Raw genomic sequence first — 23,265 nt, 5'->3', positions numbered from 1 at the left:
TCTTTCTGAGCAACGAGCAACCAGCGGCGACAAACTCTACAACTAAAGAGGAATTAGGGCCTCTTTGGTTTAATTTAATTAAACCAAAAAATAGCTAAACCAATAATTAATTAAACCATCCTTTTGGTTAATCAATAAATCGATCAGGTTAATAAACCAACAGTGATTAAACCAAATTCACTTCAATTTCCGATATAAACATCCAATATTCATATTTTTCGGGACACTGGCGTTACAGAAGCTAAGATAATACAAAAAAATTATTTAGTCTGAGAATACTTAAAATCAGTGTCTTCCTAGATTCGTTGAGATATCTCTAGATCTGTCTAAGACAAAAGTTTATAAATACTCTTCACACAAAAGCTAAAAGCTCTTAATTTTATTAATCAAATCAAATCAGAATGATACTACAGACTAAGCCTGGGCAAAAAAACCGGAACTAAAAATCCAAACCCGGAACCGGTAAAATACCCTATTGGGTCCTAATCTCCTAAACCCGAAAACCCGGAATCGAATTCGGGACCAAACCGAGAACCGATTGGATACTCGACGTACCCAAAATAAAATAATATACATAAAATATTAGTTATAATTTGTTTTTTTATAACATAGTTATTCAAAAGTATAGCTTAAAATTCAAAATTATTAATTTTTTCTAGATCAAAATACTAAAAATAAACAAAATTATATTGATTTAAAAAAAAATCTTAATATTAAGCACTAAAATTTTGGGATAAATGGGTAAAAGTCAGATATTTTGGGTAATCAGGTACAATTTTGGGTAATCGGATATAAAATACCTGAACCCGAATGATACCTAACTTTTTCTAGGTATTTATAGGTTCTAAAATTTTAAATCCAAACCGACCCAACCTAGAAATTTTAAATCCAAACCGACCCAACCCGGAAATTTTAAATCCAAACTGACCCAACCCGGCAAAACCTGAACCGAACCCGAACCAAAATTTTCTATTTACCCTATTGGATCTTAAACTTCTCTATCCGAAACATCCAAATCCGATGGGTTCTTACCTAAATCCGATCTGAATACCTGAATACCCAGGTCTACTTACTACATACAGCCTAATTGAAAATAACATCACTCAAATATTTATCTAGTATATATATTATAAAATGGCATGAATTCAATTGTACGAAATTACAATAAGCCAATCACGGATAGGCAGATAAAAGTCCCAACCAAAATCCAATCAAATACAAAAATTTGAAACAAAAAAAAAATTATATAATAGGTAAATGGTGTATAATAATAATAATAATAATAATAACAGTAATCATATCGTTAATAAAGGAAAAATAGTACGGCCAAGCAGAGAGACTTCCTGGTATGAAAGATGCAAAGCTTAGCTTCCTGCAATAAATTTAAACAAAGACAGACATTAATAATCATACTTTTGTTCTTTAAGCTTCATACAGAACCAGATACCATATATAATAAGTCAAAATGTGTGTAACAAGCATCAGCTTCCACACACTTTATTCCTGATTCTTAAGTTACCTTTCGCTATTATACGTCAAAACATGAGTTGGGTTTGAACATAAATAAGAAAAAGTGATCATCATTTGACTGATGCATACATACCTGATCAATTTATAGGGTTTTCGGTATCTCTTTACGATGTTGCTGCCTAGGCTTCAACCTAAATAAAAACGTTCACAGAATCATTAACTTGAGAATCTACAAAAGTTATAGATTTAGTGATTAGATAATGGTCTCCGATCAGCTGATTTGCCTATAGCAATATTACCGTGCCAAGCAATTTTAGAATGGAATTGCAAAAAACAAAAAAAAAACTTGGATCAAAGTTTATCCAAATGCATTATTCCTTATCATACAGAACAATCATAAATCCATTATTCAGACGTGTTATGACATCAGTTACACGCCTCTACATTACAGGTGATTCATAGGAATTTTGTATTTCCTTTTTCACTACTTAGAGAATAGAACAACTATTGATTTTTACCTTCTTAGCTTCAGGAGAAAAAATTGTCTTCACCTCCTCAAATACAGCTTCAATGGGCTTGGCGGCATTAATCTGAAGGTTAGTACAAAAACACTTTGTCACACTTAGAACTTTAATGCAATCAAAGAAGAATAAGTATCTTAATATCCTACCTTCCTAACTTTTCCCTTAGCTTCGTAATACTGAATCACTGGTAAGCTAGATTCAAGAAACACCTTAAAGCGCTTCCTTATAGTCTCAATGTTGTCATCCTCTCTCCCCTTCAACAACAGAAATGGAGGCCACAATCAATATATATATGAAACAAGAGCCTACACAGAATAGAGTGACAGGGCTTTCATATCATATTAACCTGGTTGCGGCCTAACAGGCGCTTCTCCATCTCTTCCTCAGGACAATCGAAGAACAAGACAAACTTTGGTTCAATCTCAGTCTATAAAAAATCATCAAAAGACATGTATTTAAGCAATGGAATGTGCATATCTATAAGAAACACACAAAAAAATATTCAATAAGAAATCTTAAAGTACTTACAACTTTCTCAAATGCTGCACGGTTTTCCTCATTGCGAGGGAAACCATCAATGAGGAATTTATCATTCCCGTTTTCCTGAATTGCTTTCTGTAAAAGCTTGATTGTAACCTCAGACGGTACAATCTTCCCTTCTTTAATCATATTCTGGATCATAGTTCTGCATAAACCATTAAACAGCATCATTCAACACAATAACAAAGAGCATCAAGAAGGACAACGAAAACGGCAACCCAAATCTCTAGTTGAAAAACTTTTCACATGACAGTAGTGCTTATGCATTAATATAGACAATGCCAGAAAGTTTTAGGGCATACCCATTCTCAGAACCTGATTTAATTTCAGCCCTAAGAAGGTCTCCAGCACTCAGATGTGTGTAACCATAATGTTCGACAATATAGGCACACTGGGTACCTTTTCCACTTCCAGGACCACCTAGAGAAAATACATCCAAGAAATAAACTCAGAACATATTCAATAACTCGACCTTATACAAGGGCAATGCAATCTATTGACAATATCACATAAAAACAAAACCAGTAACATGATGATCGAGAAGTAACATATGAAAGACCCTGAACATACCAAGGACAAAAATAACAGTGGGTTTCTTCCCACTTGCGGTTCCATTTGCACCATCAACAATGGATCCCATGGTACTAAGCAATTCGTTTATATGTTACCTGTGAAGAAAGAATCAATTGACCAATTAGATAAGGCAATGGAGTATCTGGCTTTAACTTACTGACTACAATTAAACTATAAAGATGTAAAATGAGCACAAGAAACAATGGCTTAGAACAGGATCTTATTCTACAATTTTCAAACATAACCATTCCCTAAGCACAGATCTAAACGCTAGGCATAAAGAAGAAGAGTAAAAAAAGCAAGATCCAATGGGAACAAAAAAGTTAGAAACTTTAAAAACAAAGTCATTGCTTTTTTTTAAAACATGCGAAAGATCAAAGTGATGTAAGCAAAGACTCAATGCTGACGTATAGAGATCAGCAAAAGAGCATCAGATCCGACATAAGGAGAACAAACAGAAAAAACGAAAACTTTAGAACAATTCAACCATAAAAATGTGTTCTTTACCAAATTTTACTGATCAAAATTAAAAAAAAATCCAAAATCAGGTGATTCAATCGGCAGATCTAAAATGCTAAAACATGCAGATCAAAGAACACAGCAATCAGATCCGATTGAAGGAACAATGAAAACAAAGGAAACACACAAATTGGGAACAAAATCAAATTACACAGAGTTAGCTGGAGAGAACGAATCTATAAGATCTAATTAGAGATTGGACGAAATGTAAAGACCAAACATTTGAGATAATGACATGAAATCAAAGACACGAACGAACACATGTTTTTTTTTTTTTTTTTTTATTTACATTCACAGGTAATTTTCAGACAAAAGCAAAACGCATTGAGAAAAAACAGAGAAGAAAGATCTGAGAACCAAAAATTGAACCTGAAGAGAAAGGAAACACGGAGAATTTGGTGAGACGCTGAGCAAAAAAAAGTGAGAGAAAGAGAGATGAAGGAGGAAGCCGATATATATAAATAAATATGCACACAAAGCTCTACATACAATACAATATAGGTATTTTATATATTTGTACATTCCTTTTTAATTGTTTTTTAATCTTGTGTTGTTACTTTTCAAAGGAGTTTTATAATTATTGTCCAGTCCAGGTGTCTGTTACTTTTTCAATTTAAATCAAGTTTTTACTGTATAGTACTACTATTGTTTAGTTCCCTTATAAGTTATAAGTGTGTATTACAAATTTCAGTTATTCAGTCTACAAAAAAGTGATGTTTTAAGGATTTGGTAGGATTTTAATATTTTAGAATTTTGAAAGATTTAGTAAGTTTTTAAGAGATTTGATTGTGTTTTAGAGTTTTTCTATTTTTTTAAAAAAAAGAAAATAAAATGTGATTCTATAAGATTTGACTATTAAATTTTGGGTGATTTTATAACATTTTACAACACAATACCAAAAGAAAATCAGATCAATAGTTGGAGCTATGTCCTTAGTTCATGTAAAACTTAAACCCAGAAACTGATCAATAGTTAGATCAATGGTGATGTTTTTTTTTTATTGTGTCCAAATAATAATCTGATCGAACTCTCCATTAGGTCAAACCCAGAAACTGATCCAAACCAATAGAATTCATTATCTCTTTACTCTGCCTCTGGTGATGCTGCGGCAAACCCAAAAAACTTGACAACTCAGGCTGAGACTGGTGGAGAAGGTGGCTGATGATTGGCAGGGGTTTTTGACTTCAAGATCTTCGTTCTTTTTTTTCTACTGAAATCTTTCAAAATTCCACCTCTATAGGTATGATTTTGATTGTCATACTTTTCAACTAAAAAACAAAAGAAAGTCTCTAAAAATCATCTAAAGTAGCAAGTTTTAAAAAAGTTGTGATAAATTGAATAACAAGAGATTTCAAGTAGGTTTTAAAAATTACTGATTGAATAAGAAGAGATTCTATATTATTTTAAAGGGTTTTACATAAATCTTAAGTTGAATAAGATAGGATTTCAGAAGATTTTTAAAAATCCTCAGTTGAATAACAAAAGATTTTAAGAGTACTCTAAAATCTTTTAGAATGTCAAATTCAATACCCCCTATTTTCTTGTACCCAAAATATTTCGGTTTGGTAACCAATTCGGTTTCGGTTCTTTCAGTTTTGAATTTAACATCCAAAATATTTGGGTTTTGGTTCGATATTTTTTTGGTTGTTCCGGTTCAGTACTTTTGGTTTTCTTATAATCTATGTTCTCTAAAAAAAGTGTTTAGAATCATTTAGTGTATGCTAAAATTCTAATGGATACTAGGTTTTACCCCGTGGTACACCACAAATCTATTATTTTATTGATATATATATTGTTAACGGTTGTAGGTAGAGTTTTGATTCGCAAGTTGAGAATATACATTTTACGATTTGTTAGTTATGATTTAGGAATGAATGATCTGGCATATTCTTATTATGATTCTCAATTGATATTATTGGATTAATAGTGTACATTTAAATCTAATAAGATCTTACCAAATATGTAATCGTTTATTAAACGCAAATTAGTTATTTCCTAAGATGTATTCATCTTGAATTAGTTGCTATATTATAGGGATGTGATTAAGAGGATGTGATTACATAAATTGGGTTATCAAATTTTTTTGTCAAACTCGGTCCTAAAAAGTCGGCATGCAAATTAGATATTTTCTAAGATACAATGGGCATTAATTGGCATTAATTGGATGTAAATAAGTATGCTATGGATTAAAAACCAACCCAAAATATTCGTCAATCTTAAGAAGGATCCGGATAATTGAATCGGTTATAATTTTAGTTAAAAACTTGACCCGAAGTTGGCAAAAAGTGATGGCACCCTATTGTACTCCAAAAATGTATTCCGAGCTCTATATGTGGATATACTTGTTTGGTTACAAATATCCTAAGACAATTTTTAATATATATACGTTTATAAAAATTCAAATCACATTATATGCTGAAAAAAATCTAAAATTTTATTAACTTTATGTATTGAATAGTAATTAAATAATTAAATATAAGATTAAATAAAAATGAAAGGAGAATTATATTTTAAGCTAACATATTTATTTAAATTAGATAGATATATTTTAGGAAATTCATATTATCAAATAAGGAAATGATTGTGTTTGGTTGTAAGGATTGTAGAGAATTTAGTTGAGACTTGTTTGGATACAAAAATAAGAGAGGATGACACAAAAATGTACTTCAAAAATGTTAAGATAGATTGAAATAGATTAGATATAGAAATGCAATAGCGAGTTAAATGGTAATTTTGGTCGCGATTTTAGGCAGAGATAACAGTTTAACAAACTGGATGAGTATTTAAACATTTTAGGTATTTTACCACTTCATTTCTGTTGAGTACGATTTTCCTCATTTGAGATGATACATGGAGAAGGTTATATAGATTCTTTACAAGAAATGAAATGAAGTGGTCCACACGATCACACTCACATAAAGACGTCCTCGACCCCAAAAACTCTAATGAATTCACTTGGTTTGCTTATACAGTATTATTAAATAGAGAAGTGTTGGAGACTCCCACATTGAGAGATTAGAAAATAATAATCTAACGTATAGTTTAGTAACACCAATTAGTAAGTATGAGATTTTCTCGGAAAGAGTAAAAGAATAAATATATATATATGCTGGTTTGCCGACTCGTTCTCAATGTCGGCGTCTACTGCCTAGATAACAGAGTTTTTCAAGAGAGGAGACTAAAATTTGATGGTCATTGGTTTTAAGGGAGAATTGTTGGAAGGCCAAAAACTTAGTAGTCATATTGAAGTTCAAACCCAACAAGAAGCAACATACCATAGAGCTACTATATTAATGTAGGTATATATATATCTCCCCTCCAAACAATCCATTTTTTCTGAGTTAAGAAAAACCCTAAAATTTCTCTCCCAAATCCGAATATCGAGGTGCCACTACCCCCAAATTTCTCCGACGCTGGTGGGACTATTGCTCGCCGGCGTCGGGGTATCTCGACCTTAGCTCCCGTTATTCTCCTTCTTTGCTTCCTTAGGCCTTTGTTTCAGTTTCTTTTTCCCTTTTTGAATCTCCTTTTGCAACTTTCGATTACCCAATTCCCTCAATCAGATCCAGGCATAGGCTCGCGCGTCACCGAATACAGAGGTCGGAAGAGACTGACAAAATCCTTTATCTGTAACCCCGACTCAGCCTCACTGCCGGCGGAAATCATGTCCCTTTGCTTTTCTAATTCCCGATCCGGAATGGCATGTGTCTCTATAGCATCTTCTATACCGACATCACCCGAGCCTTGGCAGGCAGAGACGGAGATGGCGGCTGGTGAGAAAAATCTCATAGCAATGCTTCTTCTTCGATACTGGACTTCCACCTTGAATCCAAGTCACCCCTCGAGCTTGACAGATCTACCGTTGTTACTGGTCTACCGTCTTGAATGCATGATCTTGCCCAATCTCCAAAAACTCAGGTTCTCGCTTCCTAACCCTCTGTCATCCTATCGCCTTTTCCTAGTTTCTTTGGTTATACTCGGTGTCCGAAGACTGCATCAGAGAACCCATTTAGCTAGGTGGTCTAGAATGTACGAAGGGTCTGTTGGAACCATGGTACTTGCTCGTTTTGTGACTCTGTCTGTTGGGTCTAATTACTGGATTTACCAAGGTTTATCCAAGTCCCTGACCCCATTCCCTCTTATGAAGCTCAGGTCTATTGTTTCCTTGTCTGTGTCTTGCCGATTAAAAACTTTATGTAGAATTCTTGATCACCATTATAATGGCAGAGAGAATCCACCTGGTTTGTTGCGACTTTGCACTGTTGTTTTACACCTGTTAGTAGCTTCTTTGGTGAGGCTTATTGCTCCCATCACCCTGCATCCACCCTCTCGTCCGAAGCCCAGAGAGGATCCACCTTTTATATTACAGCTTCACACTTGTTGCTTGCGTCTCCTGGTTTTAGCATCACCCGTGAACCTCTCAACCCCTAAGTCTTTGAAGTCCCTTGGCGCTTTAGTTCTGAATTCAAGTTACCGAGACTGTGAATATGGTTTTAGAGTTCTCTCTACCAACAAGCAACTCTCGACAAATCTAGCCAACTACTTCAAGCACCACCTTCTCAAGGAAACCACCACCAACCGGGCTTTTGCCCCCCGAATCCCTGCCATGGCCCTAATTCTGCTAGTGCTCCTCACCCTCGTGAGTTCTTTGGCTTGGTTTCTTCTTCCAACGGCACAATGTCTTTTGACCGTGACCTACCTGTCATCTCTCGATCTCATCGACGATGTCCAATCTTGCAACCTTGATCCTGCATGTCTCTAACTGCTCTTTAGCACCTGGTTCATAGCTATCTTGGACTCTTGCTTGATGTTCTATGTTTCTTTGTTTATGCTTCTAACTTTGGGAAAAGTCTATATTGGTAACTTTTTTAATTTTGAAATCTTTTATTTCCTCTTTATAATGCTTCTATTTGAATGAATAGAATCATCCGTTTGTTCAAAATATATATATATATATATATATATATATATATCTCCTCCTAGCGGACACCATCATGTAGAGTCATGTCAAGAACATATAATGTCAGATCTAGGCCTAAACGCCAATAGCCCTACCTAACACATGGGCCTTGCGTATAATAGCAATGATGAATGACTCAACGATATTAATATATTTGATGAATTCGTTTCTGTTTTTCATAAGCTAAGATGATGCTTCAGATTTAACCAAACGTTTGCTTTATTCACGTGACAGTGCGAGACACATATCGCTGTTTTGATTTCCCAATCGCATGAAGCGTTTTACGTTTCGATACAAAGCATTCGATTGGCTAATGTAGTAATCTATACTTTTATGAACCTGACCTAATTCTGAATCAAACTAACAATTAGTAGTATTAATAATCGAATTGGTATTGGCATTATTTGAGGTATTAAAATACAAGATATTAATAATGTTATAGAATAAGAGTAGTGAATATTTAAAAAAGTACTACTACTTCTGCATTAGAATAGATGATGTTTTAAAAATTTATCTTGTATCACAAATTCTGTATTTTTTTTATTAAATAATGATATGAAATTGTATATCTCAAGATTCATTAATTGAAAATTTAAAATTTGATGAACTACTATTGGTTAATAATTATAAAAATATGTTATTATAAATAAAATTACATTTATGACTAAACATTGATTATTTTCTTAATCTACAGTAAAACCTCTATAAATTAATAAAGTTGAGACCTGGAAAATTTCTTAATTTAAAGAGGTTTTAATTTATCAATAAATTAATAATTATTAATTCATAAAAAGACTTTCCTAATTTGGTATTTTTTTCAAAAGAAAAGTTTTAAAATAAGATTGAATTAATATAACTAATCTTTTTTTATAATGAAAATAATAATCATCATATTTTAAAGAGAATACTCAAAGTTTTTTATATAGTAAAAATATTAGAAATGAATTCTAACAAAAATTAGTGTGTATATATATACATAATTTTGATAAGTTTATATAACTATTAATTTATATTGTTGATGGGACCATATCTTTATAAAAGATTTTCAAAAAATTATTATTTTATTATTTTATCGAATTATGTCCAAAATTACAATTGTCCAACTTGGAACCGGAAAAATATATTAATTTATAGCGATTATTATTTGAAAGAGTATTAATTTATAGAAGTTCTACTGTATGTAAAAATGTTAGAAAATCATCATTTCTAATACAGAGGAAGTACTACAATTGACAATTAATATGGAGAGATTAATTAGGTTTGGACATAAAAATCAAGTTTATGAAGAATAGAGAGAAGCTTAGATATAGTAAGAGGTTTCTCTTGAAAGTCATTAAGGCCAGCTTCCATAAACTCTTTCTTCTCTCCTTCGTTAGCTCTAGTCGTTACTCCTGCTATCTTGCTCTCTATCCCCATCTCCCTTAGTCTCTTTGTCGCCTATATATCAATATCCAATCAACAAAAAAAAAAAAAAAAAGAATCCAATCAATTTTTTTTGTATATAGTCCTTTAAAAATAAAGGTAGCATAAAACTACTCATCAGTATCTTATTTTTTTAGAAACTATTTTTTTCTTCTATATCATGACTATTTATTAGAAGAATTGGAAAATCGATCGAGCAAGATCGAACTGTCAAGATGTGATTTTCCGTTTGATCTTTCTTGATCTCTGGTTCTCGTAATACTCCTTAAAGAATAAGAGAAGCATTAAACCCAACTTAATCGGTTAGACGGACCATATATAATTTTTCATGTATGTTTCATAGGTTCTAAAAAATAATATTCATACGCCAGTTTTTAGCATATTTCTTTTTGACAAAAAAAAAATATACATATAAATTATGGTCTACAACCTCTGAACAAAATATTCTGACAAATCTAATATACCTTAAACAAAAATTTGCTCATGACCAACAAAGCTACAAAAAGTTTAAGATGGAAGAATTCTCAAATAAAAATAAGTAAAAAAAAGAAATTAACCTAAGTTAACGGTCTAATATTTCTTATTAATGTTGTAACATATCAAAAGAAAAAATATTGTTCTCTTGATGATTTTTTTTCTTATAGCTAACAGAGTTAATATAACCAAATTTTACAGTCCAAATCGATTTTTACACCTTAGTAGTATCATGCTTAAAGAGTAAAGAATCACAAATAAGTAGTTTACCTGAGTACCGTTCATGATGGGCATGTCCATATCCATAAGAATAAGATCATAGTTTCTACCGGAACAATGAGCGTCAACAGCTTCTTTCCCGTTACAAACGACATCGTTTTGAATCCCTAGACGAGACAAAAGTTTTTGATGTATGCTTTGATTTACGAAATTGTCATCTACGACCAAAGCTGTTAACTTCGACTCTGCCAAATTTGGAAGCTCTTCTCTCGTCATCCTTTTTTTGTTTTATTCTTCTTCTTCTCGTTTCTTTGTGGAAAACAAAAAATATGAAAATTTCTAGTAGAATTTTATGTTTGATGAAAACTCATATATATGCAATCTAATATTTAATGGAGAAAAGAACATTGGCAAAGAATCAACAATTTTATGGAACATAAAAACAGTATCAGTTAGATTGTGTTTTTGGATTCGTAGGAGATCTAGTGGTTTTATTCACTATTCTATTTTCAGTAATGAATCTTAGCCGTTGCTTACTCTAGAGGGTTTTATATTTTCACGAGATTAGCTTTGAGATTGAGGGTTTAAGATTTAGTTCAATCAATGTCGTATTCTTGAGATATTAATTAGCCAAAAAACACGATGTGAGAAACAAGACATGAATATAGCAAATAATCATATTTATCATTTATTACTATAAAACTGATTATATTTAGCAAGAAATATTACATTATGTAATTCAGTTTTGTCAGTTGATTTGTTGAATCAACTATAATTTACTATTAGAGTATTGGGAGAAAAGAAAATTCTGTCATCTTTTGTTTTTGAATATTCTAAGATTTATCAATATCTACGTCTAAGATTTTAAAATTTATGGATGCGATCATACCATCACTAATGCACCGGATCCCATCAGATTTGAAATTTATTCTGTAAACCAAAAGTGATATTGTGATATGACAAAAAATCTTGTACATATTATTTCTCTCCAAAGATATCACTAAGTATATATTATAAAGATTACCTATTATATTTGGTTTATAAATATATACATTTTATTTTAATTAAAACTGAGATCCAGATAAACGCATTTAAGCCAAACCAAACCCAAACCAAATCATAATCTAATCAGACACTATTCGGTTAATCTTCAAACCAAACTATTCGGTAGAAATGATAATTACCCAAAAAAACCTTTACTAAAATCATACTCTCAAAATATAAGATGTTTCAGTTAAAAGCACACATAATAAGAAATGCATACTTTTAAAAAATTTAACCAGTGATAAGAATTAATATAAAAATTGATCTAAAAAGTTGAAAACATTTTATATTATGAAACAAACAAAACCTCTAAAACATCCTAATATTATGAAACAAAGAGAGTATATCATTGTTAGCTTGACACAAAAGCCAAAAAAAATTATATCATTATTAAACATACCTTCACATATGGTGATGAAGCAAATGCAAAACTTATATTTCTGACAATTTTTGTTTTATTAGCTTTATAGAAGATAAAAGACTCTCTACAGAGGTTGTGGCCTTGACTGAACAATGTAAACATCTTCACCAACCAAACAACCTTCAACGTCTTGTGCACAGCCAAAGTTTCTTTCCAAGAAGAAACCAACCGAACCAAGTCGCTGACCAAGTTGCTGTCTAAACACTGAGTCAACGGTTAACCGCTTCTTGCTATAGTCGACGGTCAAGCGAACGTACTTACCATCAGCAGGACCTGTTCCTGACACAAGAAGCTCTTCGCTGAAGTTTGCGAAAGCTAAGGTTTGCACAATCCCATCGAGTTTACCCGAAGCGAGTCTCCATGGTGTTCCTCTTGTCCCTGAAGCTAAAGTCTCACCTAAACCAGGAGCAATCTCGGCTTCCACAAGATTACTGTCTGGATCAGCTGGACTGACTGTGTGCAAAACAAAAGATAGGTCTGGCGAAAGCATTTCTTGAACAAGAACCGCCATTGAAGCTTCTTTTTGAGTGACACCAGCAGCTCTACGGCTTAGTACAGCTCTTCTTGTGTAGAGAGAAGCCCAAACTTGGCAAACCGAACCTGAAAACACCAAAGGATCTGAGGGACTCACGTTGGGGATTGATTCATAGAGTCCTGCAGCTGACATTCCAGCTAAGTCCTCGACGTTAGCGCTTGAACGAACAATGAGACGAGCGTCTTTGGGAAACGCTTTGCTTATGCTGTTGATTGTTTCTTTAGGCACTTGCAATGATTTCATCACTTCATGGATCTGATCGCATATGGTGTCAAGCTCACCGCCCTCAGGTCTGGCGGTTTCTAACTTTTCTAACAAAGACGCAAACTTTTCTTCCGAATTACTTTGCTTTAAAGCTAATTCCATAGATCCAAAAGGTATGACAACTCCAGTTGGAACCTTAAATGATGCTGGAACTCCATGTTCGCTGTGCACTGCTCATTCATAAGAAACCAAACAAAGTAGTTTAGAAAGACATATGATTTGGTTCCAGCAATTTCGTCCCCTTACACATTAATAAAACATTACCAATACTAGAGGCTTCTGCTAAAGATGCAAGAAGACCACATGCAGCAGATTTTGAACCAGAGGTTGGTACATCTGCATCAGCAAGTGCTATGATTCCTCCACTAGGGATATCCTATGGATGAAAGTTTTCTATCAGTAAGAAATCTGAATGTCAAGTGCACGGACTCACAGAGATATCAATAGTTTACCTTGGATGAGTAAAGGAGGCTATGGGAAGATGAGGAAGACTCTTTATCATCAGTAGATAAGCTTTTCGTATCCGTCTTTTTCTTAGATAAGCTATTCTTATCCGTTTTTTTGTTCGCACTGGATTTGGAAATGCGACTCCTATCCTCAGTTGAAAGTATCAGGTTCACATGGCTTGGAGATGCTTCCAACCTGTAAGTTTTAAATTTGAAAAAAACAATAAAGAAGAGACATGAGTTTTCTTGCTTAACGGGAGATTGAATATTAATATGATGATGATGATAACATCGGAAAGAGGTACCTCACGAATTTTCCCACAAGTCGTCGTATATCAGCGACCTTGTCATCGTCGTCACATGTCAAGAAGACAATTTTCTCCTGCGAAATGAGGAGTTTTCAACAATGCACTTCTTTAGTAGATATTCAGGGAGGAAAAATGGGGGTAAAAAGGTTAGTGCCTGCCGCGCTCTAACGCCAAGGTGAGACAAGTGAGGCAGTTCCTGCAGGAGCATGACTCCGGCTATGTTCCCATTAGCAGCACTTACCTGTCAAAACAAATTATATAAGTAATCTTTAGTACATGATGTTATGAAATATGAAACATGGTAAGGAAGAATGTATGTCAAAAACCTCTTCATCGCCATCAGCTTTGTTGACCAAGAGAATAATCGGACCACCAGAAGTTGCTGGCAATGATCCTGGAACAATGCTCTCGACCTGCAGTCATAAGAGCCAGAAAAAATATTTACAAATACGAATTCTCATCAAAGTTACAAAGCGTAAGGCATAGCTAAGTTGAAAATTCTCAGCCAAGTAAATGATGCAATAATAGCAAACGAAAATATATCACAGAGTAGTAATTTGCGTTCTCCACGCACCTGAACTAATGTCCCAGAAGTTGATCCAGGTACAACGACGTCCCAGCCCTCAGAACCAAGTGCGTTTCTTACAGCTTTTAGAAGAACAGTGCAGAGCTTTGAGATCTGAAAAATTATGCTGTGAAGCACAACACATGTACGGTCAGAGTAAATTACAGAGAGAGGACTATGAGTAAAATAAGCAAGAAAAGATTCTGATAACAATCTCAAATGTTTTCATCAGATTGCTTGTACAGCTTAAACTAAGTACTAGGAAGTAAAAGCCTAACTTACCCAGCACGAATCTCGGCTTCTGTATAGGTCTTGACACTATTCTCTGGAATTCCTAGAGCTCTTCCTAAAATCTGAAATGATAAAGAACGTTTTAATTAGATTAGCAGAGGAGTGATAATTTAGTCTCGTATATCCTTTTCCTGGTGAAAGAAACGAATGTGGCCAAACGAATTTGAACTATAATAGAAGTTGCATCACTAACTTCAAAATGTAAGGCATGGGACGATGTGTACCTCTACATTAGGAGGAAATATTTGAAGAAGTAAATCAGAATATTCTGCTGTTAATCTGCGTGCTCGATCAAGTGTTGCTTTCAGCCTCATGGCCCAAATGGTATTTCCATCCTCTCCCCCTTCATGGAAAAAAAAATAAACAGCATTTCAGCTTATAATACTAGCCTCACACGTCAAGGTAAAACAGAACGAGACAGAACGAGTTGACATAAGTCAGAGAAGGAATACCTTCTTTTTCAAGTAGGTCTCTCTCTCGCCAAGCAAGGAGTTCATTTCCAATGGCTAAACATTCTTCTTGCTTCCAACCAGAGAGACCTACTTGGTGAACACCCAACACCAAAGCATCTAGTGGATCATTCCACGAGGCAACCTTTCTTGATGCAACATCTTTTGCCAGTTGATCAGCTCCTCCCATAGTTTCAAGCGCATTGAGGAATCTACTCAAATCATTGAAGACACATAAGACGGCGAAATGAAGCAGGAGTTTTAATAACTTCCAAACGAAGTTCACCAAAAAAAAAAAATCAAAATCTTATGCAGACCTGCTTAGTAGAACAAAAAAGTAGTCTTCGAGGCCGATCTCACAAAGGCGCCACTAATAAAACGAGCAAACTATATAAGTAAATTAATTGCAACATGATTCTGCTGGGTTGTTTAAAATAGTTCACCTTTTGGCGCATTGCAATGGCAGTATCAGGAGCATCATTACGCAAACCGCTATTAAGTTCCTTTATAATTAATTCTCTTAGAGAAGCCAGAGAATGCATGGTTTTAATCAACTCCAAAACATTGTTTGATTCTCCTGATGTGTCAAGGCGCTGAAAATATGAATTTCGCAGTCAGATTATGAAGAGAGCACAGTAACAAAGTTTACAATGATTGTGTATAACATGCACAATTTATCAAATGATCTGATTGTTATGGACATATAACAACATGCAACCAAGGACGGGGTGACTATCAATTACGAACTGCATCCTTACGCTGGCTAATAATTTTACTTTAACACTTTTGTGTCTAGGGCATACCATTTCAGAAAATCATGCAAGAAATGACAATAAAACCAAATCAAGAAAGAGACATGTGTGAGCTTACCTTTTTACATTCAAAAAACAAATTGAGAGCAGAAAGACATCTATCATCCATAGAAATTTTCATAGAATCAAGTTGTTCAGTGAGGCTGCAACAAGATACAAGAGCTATTGAACTATACAGTACCATCATAGTCAAATGAAAGAATAGGTTTGGTTTCAGAAATATAGTACCTTCCAGCATTAAAGAAATCCTTTAGCTCATTATGGAATATTTTGAATTGCTCAACAAAATCTCCACTGTATTTTCCTGGGGTCTCGGTAATTCTTTGAAGCATCGCCTCTGTTGCAATTAAATCTTCTGGACCCGCATTCCGGTGAAGCTTATTTTGTATGGTATGCTTGATTTCTTGCTGGAACAAAGATGAGTTATATGAATACTTTTGACAGTAGCTGATCTAATGAGAAAAGAAAACAACTAGAAAGTGTATTATTATTACCTTGAGATCATGAGGAATATCATTGCGATGGGCTATGTCCCTAATTCGAGTTAGAGGGACAGCTGCAGTAAACTCTGCTTTGAAAGAAGGCAAACACGGATGGATTTTTCGAGCAACAAGCACTTCCTACCATATAAAATCATATCCAACTTAGAGAAACTACTATGGACACACCCGCTACAATACTTTTGAGAGGGGAGGCTGTGAAAGCAAAAAAAATGTCTCACCTCAGCCGTAGCATCTTTCTTACTGCAAATGTGCTCCAACTCCCGGAATATAAGCCTGGAAATCTCGGCATGCCGGTTTGGACGGTGATGCCCTCCATCTTCAAAGCAAGGAATCTGACCTGTGTTTATCCACTGCATAACAAGCCAGACAAACAAACAAACTAAAAAGGTAAACACATAAAGAGAAGATAACTTAGGCTATAAGAAGTAAAGAGGAACCTTCAAATAAATTGCAGAGTATATGAGCGCCTTCAATCGTTCCTCCCTCTCAACACTCCCAACTATAACCTCGCGAACCATTTCAAGCTTGAACACACATAAACACATTTTCACAATAAGATATGTTTCGTTCTTTAGCCAGCATCAAAGGAAGACAATTAAGAGGAAACTAAAAGTCCAAAAAGTGATACCTTTCTCCACCAATTCCTAGAGTTACGATCACCTTCAACCATCCTAAGAGCTGTGCCTTCAAGACCAGTAGTATCCCAATTCCTTCCAACTTCTCTATTACCATGGTCATTAGAACGCATAAAGGACGCATCTTTACCTTGCCACTGCCCACCCAATGTACTTTTCTGAAGCTGCCCACCATTTTCACTTCCCACTACTCTCTCATCACTAACCTCATGATTATCCCTCTCGTCCCCACCACCACCACCATCATCATTACCAACCTCCTGAGGCAAATCAAGGGTTTCTCTTGTAGCATCCCAATGACAAACAACTGAGAAATTCCCAGAATTTGGAAGCTTAAGGACACGGTTATCACCAGATTCCCAAGAGAGTGACCCATCATTCTTAACAATGACGAACTTATACTCTAAAACTTGACCACCGTCAAGCTCAATCTCACAAACCCATCCCTTGTCAGTCCAATTCAAAGGCGATTTCTTTTTCCACGAACCAATCTCTTTAGCTGATCCAAACATAGCCACATGTTCACCAAACTGAACTTGATGATCTAACCTCACATTCAACTTCACCTTCGTTCCAGACCCATCTTTCTTCTTCCGTTGTTCCTCTCTGGGCTCAAATAAAAATCCGATCTTTAAAAACTTAAATCATCCAATTTCGATTATAAAAAAAAAAAAAAAAAAAAAAAGAGTAAAAGAAGAAGTGATACATGGTGGAAGAAGAAGAAGAAGAAGAAGAAGAAGAAGAAGCAGTGCAAGTGAGGCGAGAAGAGGAGTTTCTGAGTCGGTGAGATTGGTGGGTGAGATGAACTCTGCGAGTGAAGTTAACGAGTTTAGGAAGTGTTGATGAGTTTCTAGTGGTGAAGGTGAAAGGAGAGCTGCAACAATGGTGGCTGCCAATGCTCTCCATTGGAGATAGTGGTGGTGTGTGTGTGATAAGAGATTTTGTTTTGTTTTTGTTTGTGTTCAGTCTTCAAAGTATATCATAGGATTCAAAAGCCATTAACCAAAAAAAATCAAATCAATTATAGAGAGTTTTCGCTTTTTTCGTATCGAGGAAATTGCCAAAACACGTGTAGAAATATAAAAATATCTTCTATGAGAAAAATATATTATTTTTATTTATTTTAACCAATGAATAAAAAAGAAAAGAACAAAACTCTCTCGACTCGTGAGTCTTAAACCATTCTTTTCGTAAAAAGTACGTAAAGATAGATCACCATAAATTGTCCTAGGAATACGATACGTTCTCTAATTAGAAAAACTAGTACTGCTACTAAATTACAGCATTTATATTTAATCAAAGTACAGTAAATCATTTTCTCTTGAAAGTTAGGGAAGGAAGCATACGATTGACAATACGATTGACAACATGATCGATCTTATCGGTAAATGGTTCCAACTTACACTTCATATACTAATAATGGGAGTGATTGGTAACCACTTTACAAAGTGGTACAAAGTTGTACCAACATACAGCTTTAAAGTTTACCAATCCTAAAAACTTTATTCTCAACTTTTCTGTACAGCTTTCATTTGCAGTTTTTTCTAACAGCTTTACACTATTCATTAAAAGTTTACAGCTTCAATTTACAATTTTTCTGTACAGCTTTGGCTACGTTACCAATCAGACCCAATATTCGTACATGAGATCAAACTCACTGAAATTGCACAACCGAACTTAACATTATGAAATTTTAAGACATGTCTTTTTCATATTCGAAAAAAACCATAACCAATAGTAGTAATAAAAAGTAAATCACACTAAACCTTTAAATAACGTTTTATCTCAATTTCGCTTCATTTTTTTTCTTGCATACAGTCATCACTGGTCACAGGTAAGTGATTAAAAAGTCTTGTTGGTTTAGGAAAATATGTTTTCAAATGAAAGAAGAAAAAGGCTTATGGGCTTCAACAGATATATGAATGGGCTTTTAATATTGGGCTTTCCAACCTAATAAGGAAAAACAAAGAAACAGAAAAGGAGAGAAAGAAGGAATCGGAGTAGTGTTCTTCCCCAGTTGCCGCTCTTTGAAATCGCAACTCACTCGCCGTCTCTCTCTCTCTCTCTCTCTCTTAAAGCTTCTCTTCACTCTGAAAACCTCAGATCGCAAATATGCAAGCACCGGTACTCGTACTCAGTAAGCATCTCTCTCTCTCTCTCTCTCTCTCTCTCTCTCTCTCTCTCTCTCTCTCTCTCTCTCTCTTTCTTCCTCCAGATCTCATTTCCTCTTACTCGATGTTTTAAGTTTTGGTAACGAGATTTAACTCCTTAAAATGGTTGCAGGCGATTCGTTAAAGCGTGAATCTGGAAGAAAGGTTCATCATGGTAATATCCAAGCTTCCAAGGTAATTTAATCCCCTTTCTATTGTGATGCTTGCCTTCTCTCGCTACTGTGTCTCTGGTTCCGATCATTGTAGTTTTGTTGTTAACAGGCTGTGGCTGATATCATTCGTACGACGTTGGGTCCTCGTTCTATGTTGAAGATGCTTCTTGATGCTGGTGGAGGTATTATTTTTTAAACCTTGTATTTTTAATTCTCATTTTTAGGGTTTTTCTATTCTCTGTATGTGTTGTAGATCTCACTAAGGAAGAGATTAGGTTTAAGTGTTTTTAGCTCTGGAAATATTGTTCTCATGTAGTTTTTTTTATTAGTTGAAGTTGTTATTGTACACTTTTAGTGTTAGATTTATATAAACCCTAAAAAAAAACCTGTTGTTTCTGTTTGAGTTGGGGGTTTTAGTTTTTTTCTGAACCTTCGTCTTATTGTTTCTTCTTAAATCTTGACAGGGATTGTTGTTACCAATGATGGAAATGCTATTCTTCGTGAGCTAGATGTTGCTCATCCTGCAGCTAAAGTTTGTTTTACTTCTGGCCTCTCTCTCTCTCTATCTACTGTTCTTGTTATTTTCCTGTTAAAGTTGTTTTCTCATCCATTTTCTTTTTACTCTGGTGATTCTAGTCAATGATTGAGTTGAGCCGTACACAAGACGAAGAAGTTGGTGATGGGACAACATCAGTTATCGTTCTAGGTAGGTGCTGCAGTGTTTTTTTTGATTGTGGGATTAAGAAAATCAGGATGAAGATCTGTTCATAAGCATGGGTTCTTAAAGTCCTCATTTCTGTTTTTTTTTTCCCTTCCAACAGCTGGAGAAATGCTTCACGTTGCAGAAGCATTTGTTGAAAAGAATTACCATCCCACAGTCATATGCCGAGGTATGCTAGCACTATGAATTGCTTGTTGCTGTTATGTTACTCATCTCGTTGTCGTCTTAGTGAATGCGTTCTTCTCTGCAGCTTACATTAAGGCTCTCGAAGATTCTATTGCTGTTCTTGACAAAATTGCTATGTCAATTGATATCAATGACCGTAAGTCCATTTCTACCTTGTGTTTGTTCATTTGGCGTCAAGTTCCAGCTTCTTTGGTTTTCTGATGTTGGCTTTTCATTTACTTCTGTACTGATGGAAGAATGTGCGAGTTGCAGGTTCTTCAGTGCTAGGATTAGTCAAGAGCTGCATAGGGACAAAGTTCACTAGCCAATTTGGAGATCTAATTGCTGTAAGTACCTTAATTATTGTAGCCTCTGACTTTTGCATTAACTGCTGAGGTTTTTATACTCCTTACTATATATTGGACAAGTCTAGGAAAGTAGGCATAGATACATCTAAATGTGACTTTTGGAATGTAATCTGTAACCTTGTCCATAGATGAAATTTTTTGAATTGATGACTGCTTACTTTAGCCAGTCATTTTATGGTGCCTGTTTGTTGAAATATTTATAGGATGAAGTTTTATATCAGATACCATTTACGTCTCACATATTGTTGGTGGACATTCAGTATTCATCTTGGCATAGTTTTCTCTAGAACTATAATTGTTGTCGAATACCATACTCACATGTATTAATATGACTTTATGTGTTCTTTTAGGATTTGGCCATTGATGCCACCACTACTGTTGGTGTTGATCTTGGGCAAGGTTTGAGGGAGGTAGATATTAAAAAGTACATCAAGATTGAAAAGGTTCCTGGTGGTCAGTTTGAGGACTCTGAGGTTCTTAAAGGAGTTATGTTTAACAAAGATGTTGTTGCTCCTGGTAAAATGAAGAGAAAGATAGTTAACCCACGTATCATTCTTCTTGACTGTCCCCTTGAGTACAAGAAAGGTGAAAATCAAACCAATGCTGAGTTGGTCAGAGAAGAAGACTGGGAAGTGTTGTTGAAGCTGGAAGAGGAATACATTGAGAACATTTGCGTGCAAATACTTAAGTTCAAACCTGATTTAGTTATCACAGAGAAGGGTCTTAGTGACTTGGCCTGTCACTATTTCAGTAAAGCTGGGGTTAGTGCAATCCGAAGGTTGAGAAAAACTGACAACAACAGAATCGCCAAGGCTTGTGGAGCAGTAATTGTGAATAGACCCGACGAATTGCAGGAGTCTGATATTGGTACTGGGGCTGGCTTGTTTGAGGTCAAGAAAATAGGAGATGATTTCTTTTCTTTCATTGTTGAATGCAAAGAACCCAAAGCGTGTACTGTACTCTTAAGGGGACCAAGTAAAGATTTCATCAATGAAGTGGAAAGAAATTTACAGGTTCGTTGGTGTTTATTTACAAACCCTTATGTCTTAATCATTCATTATCTTTTATGCCTGAGCGATTGTTCCTACAGGATGCCATGTCTGTTGCAAGAAACATTATCAAAAACCCAAAGCTCGTTCCTGGTGGTGGAGCCACAGAATTAACCGTCTCTGCCACATTAAAACAGAAGAGTGCAACAATCGAAGGCATAGAGAAGGTTGGCTTGCTTCTATTACATTTTGTTTCCGTGCTGAAAATTGTGCGCTTTTTTATGTTGCAAAGCTATATAGAGCTTTGAAGCCAAGTATGCTTTTCCCACACTGATATTTTTTTTCTTCTGAATCTTATATAATCAGTGGCCATATGAAGCAGCTGCCATTGCTTTCGAGGCTATTCCACGAACCCTGGCTCAAAACTGTGGGGTTAACGTGATCCGTACTATGACTGCACTACAAGGGAAGGTAATGTCTAGCACTACAAACCCCGACTGCTTTCTCTTTCCCATTTCCTTTAGTATATATACCAACTCTTTTCTCAATGCTTCAATGGTCGGTTTTGGTGCAGCACGCAAATGGTGAAAACGCGTGGACCGGTATTGATGGGAACTCTGGTTTAATAGCTGATATGAAAGAGTGCAAGGTAGGGTGTTAAACCCCATTACCTTTGGTGTGATTCTCGCTAACATGAAACCAATGTAACTCAAGAGTATGACTCTTAACCTTTTAAAACTTTGACAGATATGGGATTCATACAATGTGAAGGCGCAAACATTCAAGACAGCGATAGAAGCTGCGTGTATGCTTCTGAGGATCGATGATATAGTGAGTGGTATCAAGAAGAAGCAAGCTCCCGGATCTGGACCTTCAAAACCTACCATTGAGACAGAAGGAGATGCAGACAACGAGCAAATTCTTCCCGACTAGGAGAAGAGAAACACTTCGGTCTCAATAACCCAACTCTTTGTTCTCACTTGTTTAAGTATTTCGTCGGGTTCCTGGCTTCAATCTCGACTTTTTGGCTACCATATCTTAGGTGAGATAAGATTTTGATGGTGGAGGGTTTTTTTTCTTTTCTTTTGTCATCTTCTGAATGTTAGCTTTTTTGAATATTCGTAGTCACTTTGTTGGGTTTTTTAGAGTGCGCCAGCCTAGTTGTTATTGTCTTTATGAAATTTCTGGGAGTGAAGACTTTTGTTAGTTTCGTTTTTTGTTGGAATATCTAAAAAATACTTCGACGGGGTTGTTTTAGTTGACCGCTATTGTCAAATGTGTTTTTGTTTGAACACCATTAACTGCATTTCATACGTATTACGTACGGACCAGTTTAATTAGATAGAGAGACGGTTCGAGCTTTGACTAGACCAGTTAATAAGGAAAGATACATACGAAGACTGTTCTTGAGAAGTTCAGTTTTGTCAGATTTAAATTCACTTTTAGTTTGTTCAGTTTAACAAATTACGTATAGAGTTTCGTAATTTTCTTTTCCTAATTTATTCATCGTCACGTTTTACTACTTGTTGTTTCTTTCATTTGATGTTAGTTAAAATTAGAATCGTTGACTCCAACTCTTACAAACTCTTCTTAGAAGATAATGATGTTTGAAAAGTAAACGCACACACACACTTTTTGGTCCAAATATGATTTTTGTTACGTGTGATTAATTTCACCTGTATATATGTCAAGTGGATATATATAGTTTACTTAACATGTCTAAAC

At 35.0% G+C, this 23,265-nt stretch overlaps 4 protein-coding genes across 5 annotated transcripts; 1 reads left to right on the top strand and 3 right to left on the bottom strand.

The window, feature by feature from the left end:
• Positions 1–1,108: 1,108 nt before the first annotated feature.
• LOC104706962 (UMP-CMP kinase 3) lies at positions 1,109–4,171 on the bottom strand. 2 transcript variants are annotated; one of them, XM_010423205.3, is made up of 9 exons: positions 3,996–4,171; positions 3,105–3,202; positions 2,837–2,954; positions 2,523–2,679; positions 2,341–2,421; positions 2,141–2,248; positions 1,989–2,060; positions 1,604–1,661; positions 1,109–1,372 (listed from the first exon to the last, which is right to left on the bottom strand). In XM_010423205.3, the coding sequence occupies exons 2-8, from the start codon at positions 3,172–3,174 to the stop codon at positions 1,650–1,652; spliced, it is 618 nt and encodes a 205-aa protein (XP_010421507.2). In that variant the 5' UTR covers positions 3,175–3,202; positions 3,996–4,171; the 3' UTR covers positions 1,109–1,372; positions 1,604–1,649. The 2 variants fall into 2 exon arrangements, with proteins under 2 accessions (XP_010421507.2, XP_010421506.2); XM_010423204.3 differs by lacking the exons at positions 1,109–1,372; positions 1,604–1,661 and having other exon boundaries at positions 1,809–2,060.
• A 5,598-nt stretch (positions 4,172–9,769) lies between these two features.
• On the bottom strand, positions 9,770–11,023 carry LOC104706961 (two-component response regulator 24-like). The gene is made up of 2 exons (XM_010423203.2): positions 10,753–11,023; positions 9,770–10,023 (listed from the first exon to the last, which is right to left on the bottom strand). The coding sequence occupies exons 1-2, from the start codon at positions 10,975–10,977 to the stop codon at positions 9,841–9,843; spliced, it is 408 nt and encodes a 135-aa protein (XP_010421505.1). The 5' UTR covers positions 10,978–11,023; the 3' UTR covers positions 9,770–9,840.
• A 1,089-nt stretch (positions 11,024–12,112) lies between these two features.
• LOC104709431 (phosphoglucan, water dikinase, chloroplastic-like) lies at positions 12,113–18,070 on the bottom strand. The gene is made up of 19 exons (XM_087461912.1): positions 17,681–18,070; positions 16,968–17,580; positions 16,777–16,863; positions 16,558–16,689; positions 16,331–16,456; positions 16,065–16,243; positions 15,895–15,979; positions 15,468–15,617; positions 15,342–15,394; positions 15,028–15,236; positions 14,800–14,918; positions 14,567–14,637; positions 14,294–14,411; positions 14,046–14,132; positions 13,874–13,960; positions 13,717–13,793; positions 13,418–13,607; positions 13,230–13,341; positions 12,113–13,135 (listed from the first exon to the last, which is right to left on the bottom strand). The coding sequence occupies exons 1-19, from the start codon at positions 17,878–17,880 to the stop codon at positions 12,231–12,233; spliced, it is 3,600 nt and encodes a 1,199-aa protein (XP_087318038.1). The 5' UTR covers positions 17,881–18,070; the 3' UTR covers positions 12,113–12,230.
• A 186-nt stretch (positions 18,071–18,256) lies between these two features.
• LOC104706960 (T-complex protein 1 subunit gamma-like) lies at positions 18,257–22,837 on the top strand. Its single transcript, XM_010423202.3, has 13 exons — positions 18,257–19,111; positions 19,258–19,319; positions 19,407–19,479; positions 19,762–19,829; positions 19,934–20,003; positions 20,119–20,187; positions 20,269–20,340; positions 20,457–20,530; positions 20,902–21,564; positions 21,642–21,767; positions 21,907–22,011; positions 22,115–22,189; positions 22,288–22,837. Exons 1-13 carry the CDS (start codon positions 19,087–19,089, stop codon positions 22,471–22,473), a joined length of 1,668 nt encoding a protein of 555 aa, XP_010421504.1. The 5' UTR covers positions 18,257–19,086; the 3' UTR covers positions 22,474–22,837.
• The last annotated feature ends 428 nt before the right edge of the window (positions 22,838–23,265 follow it).

This window comes from Camelina sativa, chromosome 8, assembly GCF_030686135.1.
Source record: "Camelina sativa cultivar CO46 ecotype springtype chromosome 8, ASM3068613v1".
Classification (NCBI taxonomy): Eukaryota; Viridiplantae; Streptophyta; class Magnoliopsida; order Brassicales; family Brassicaceae; genus Camelina; species Camelina sativa.
The sequence above is the reverse complement of the archived record's forward strand: the minus strand, read 5'-3'. Positions and strand labels throughout refer to the sequence as shown.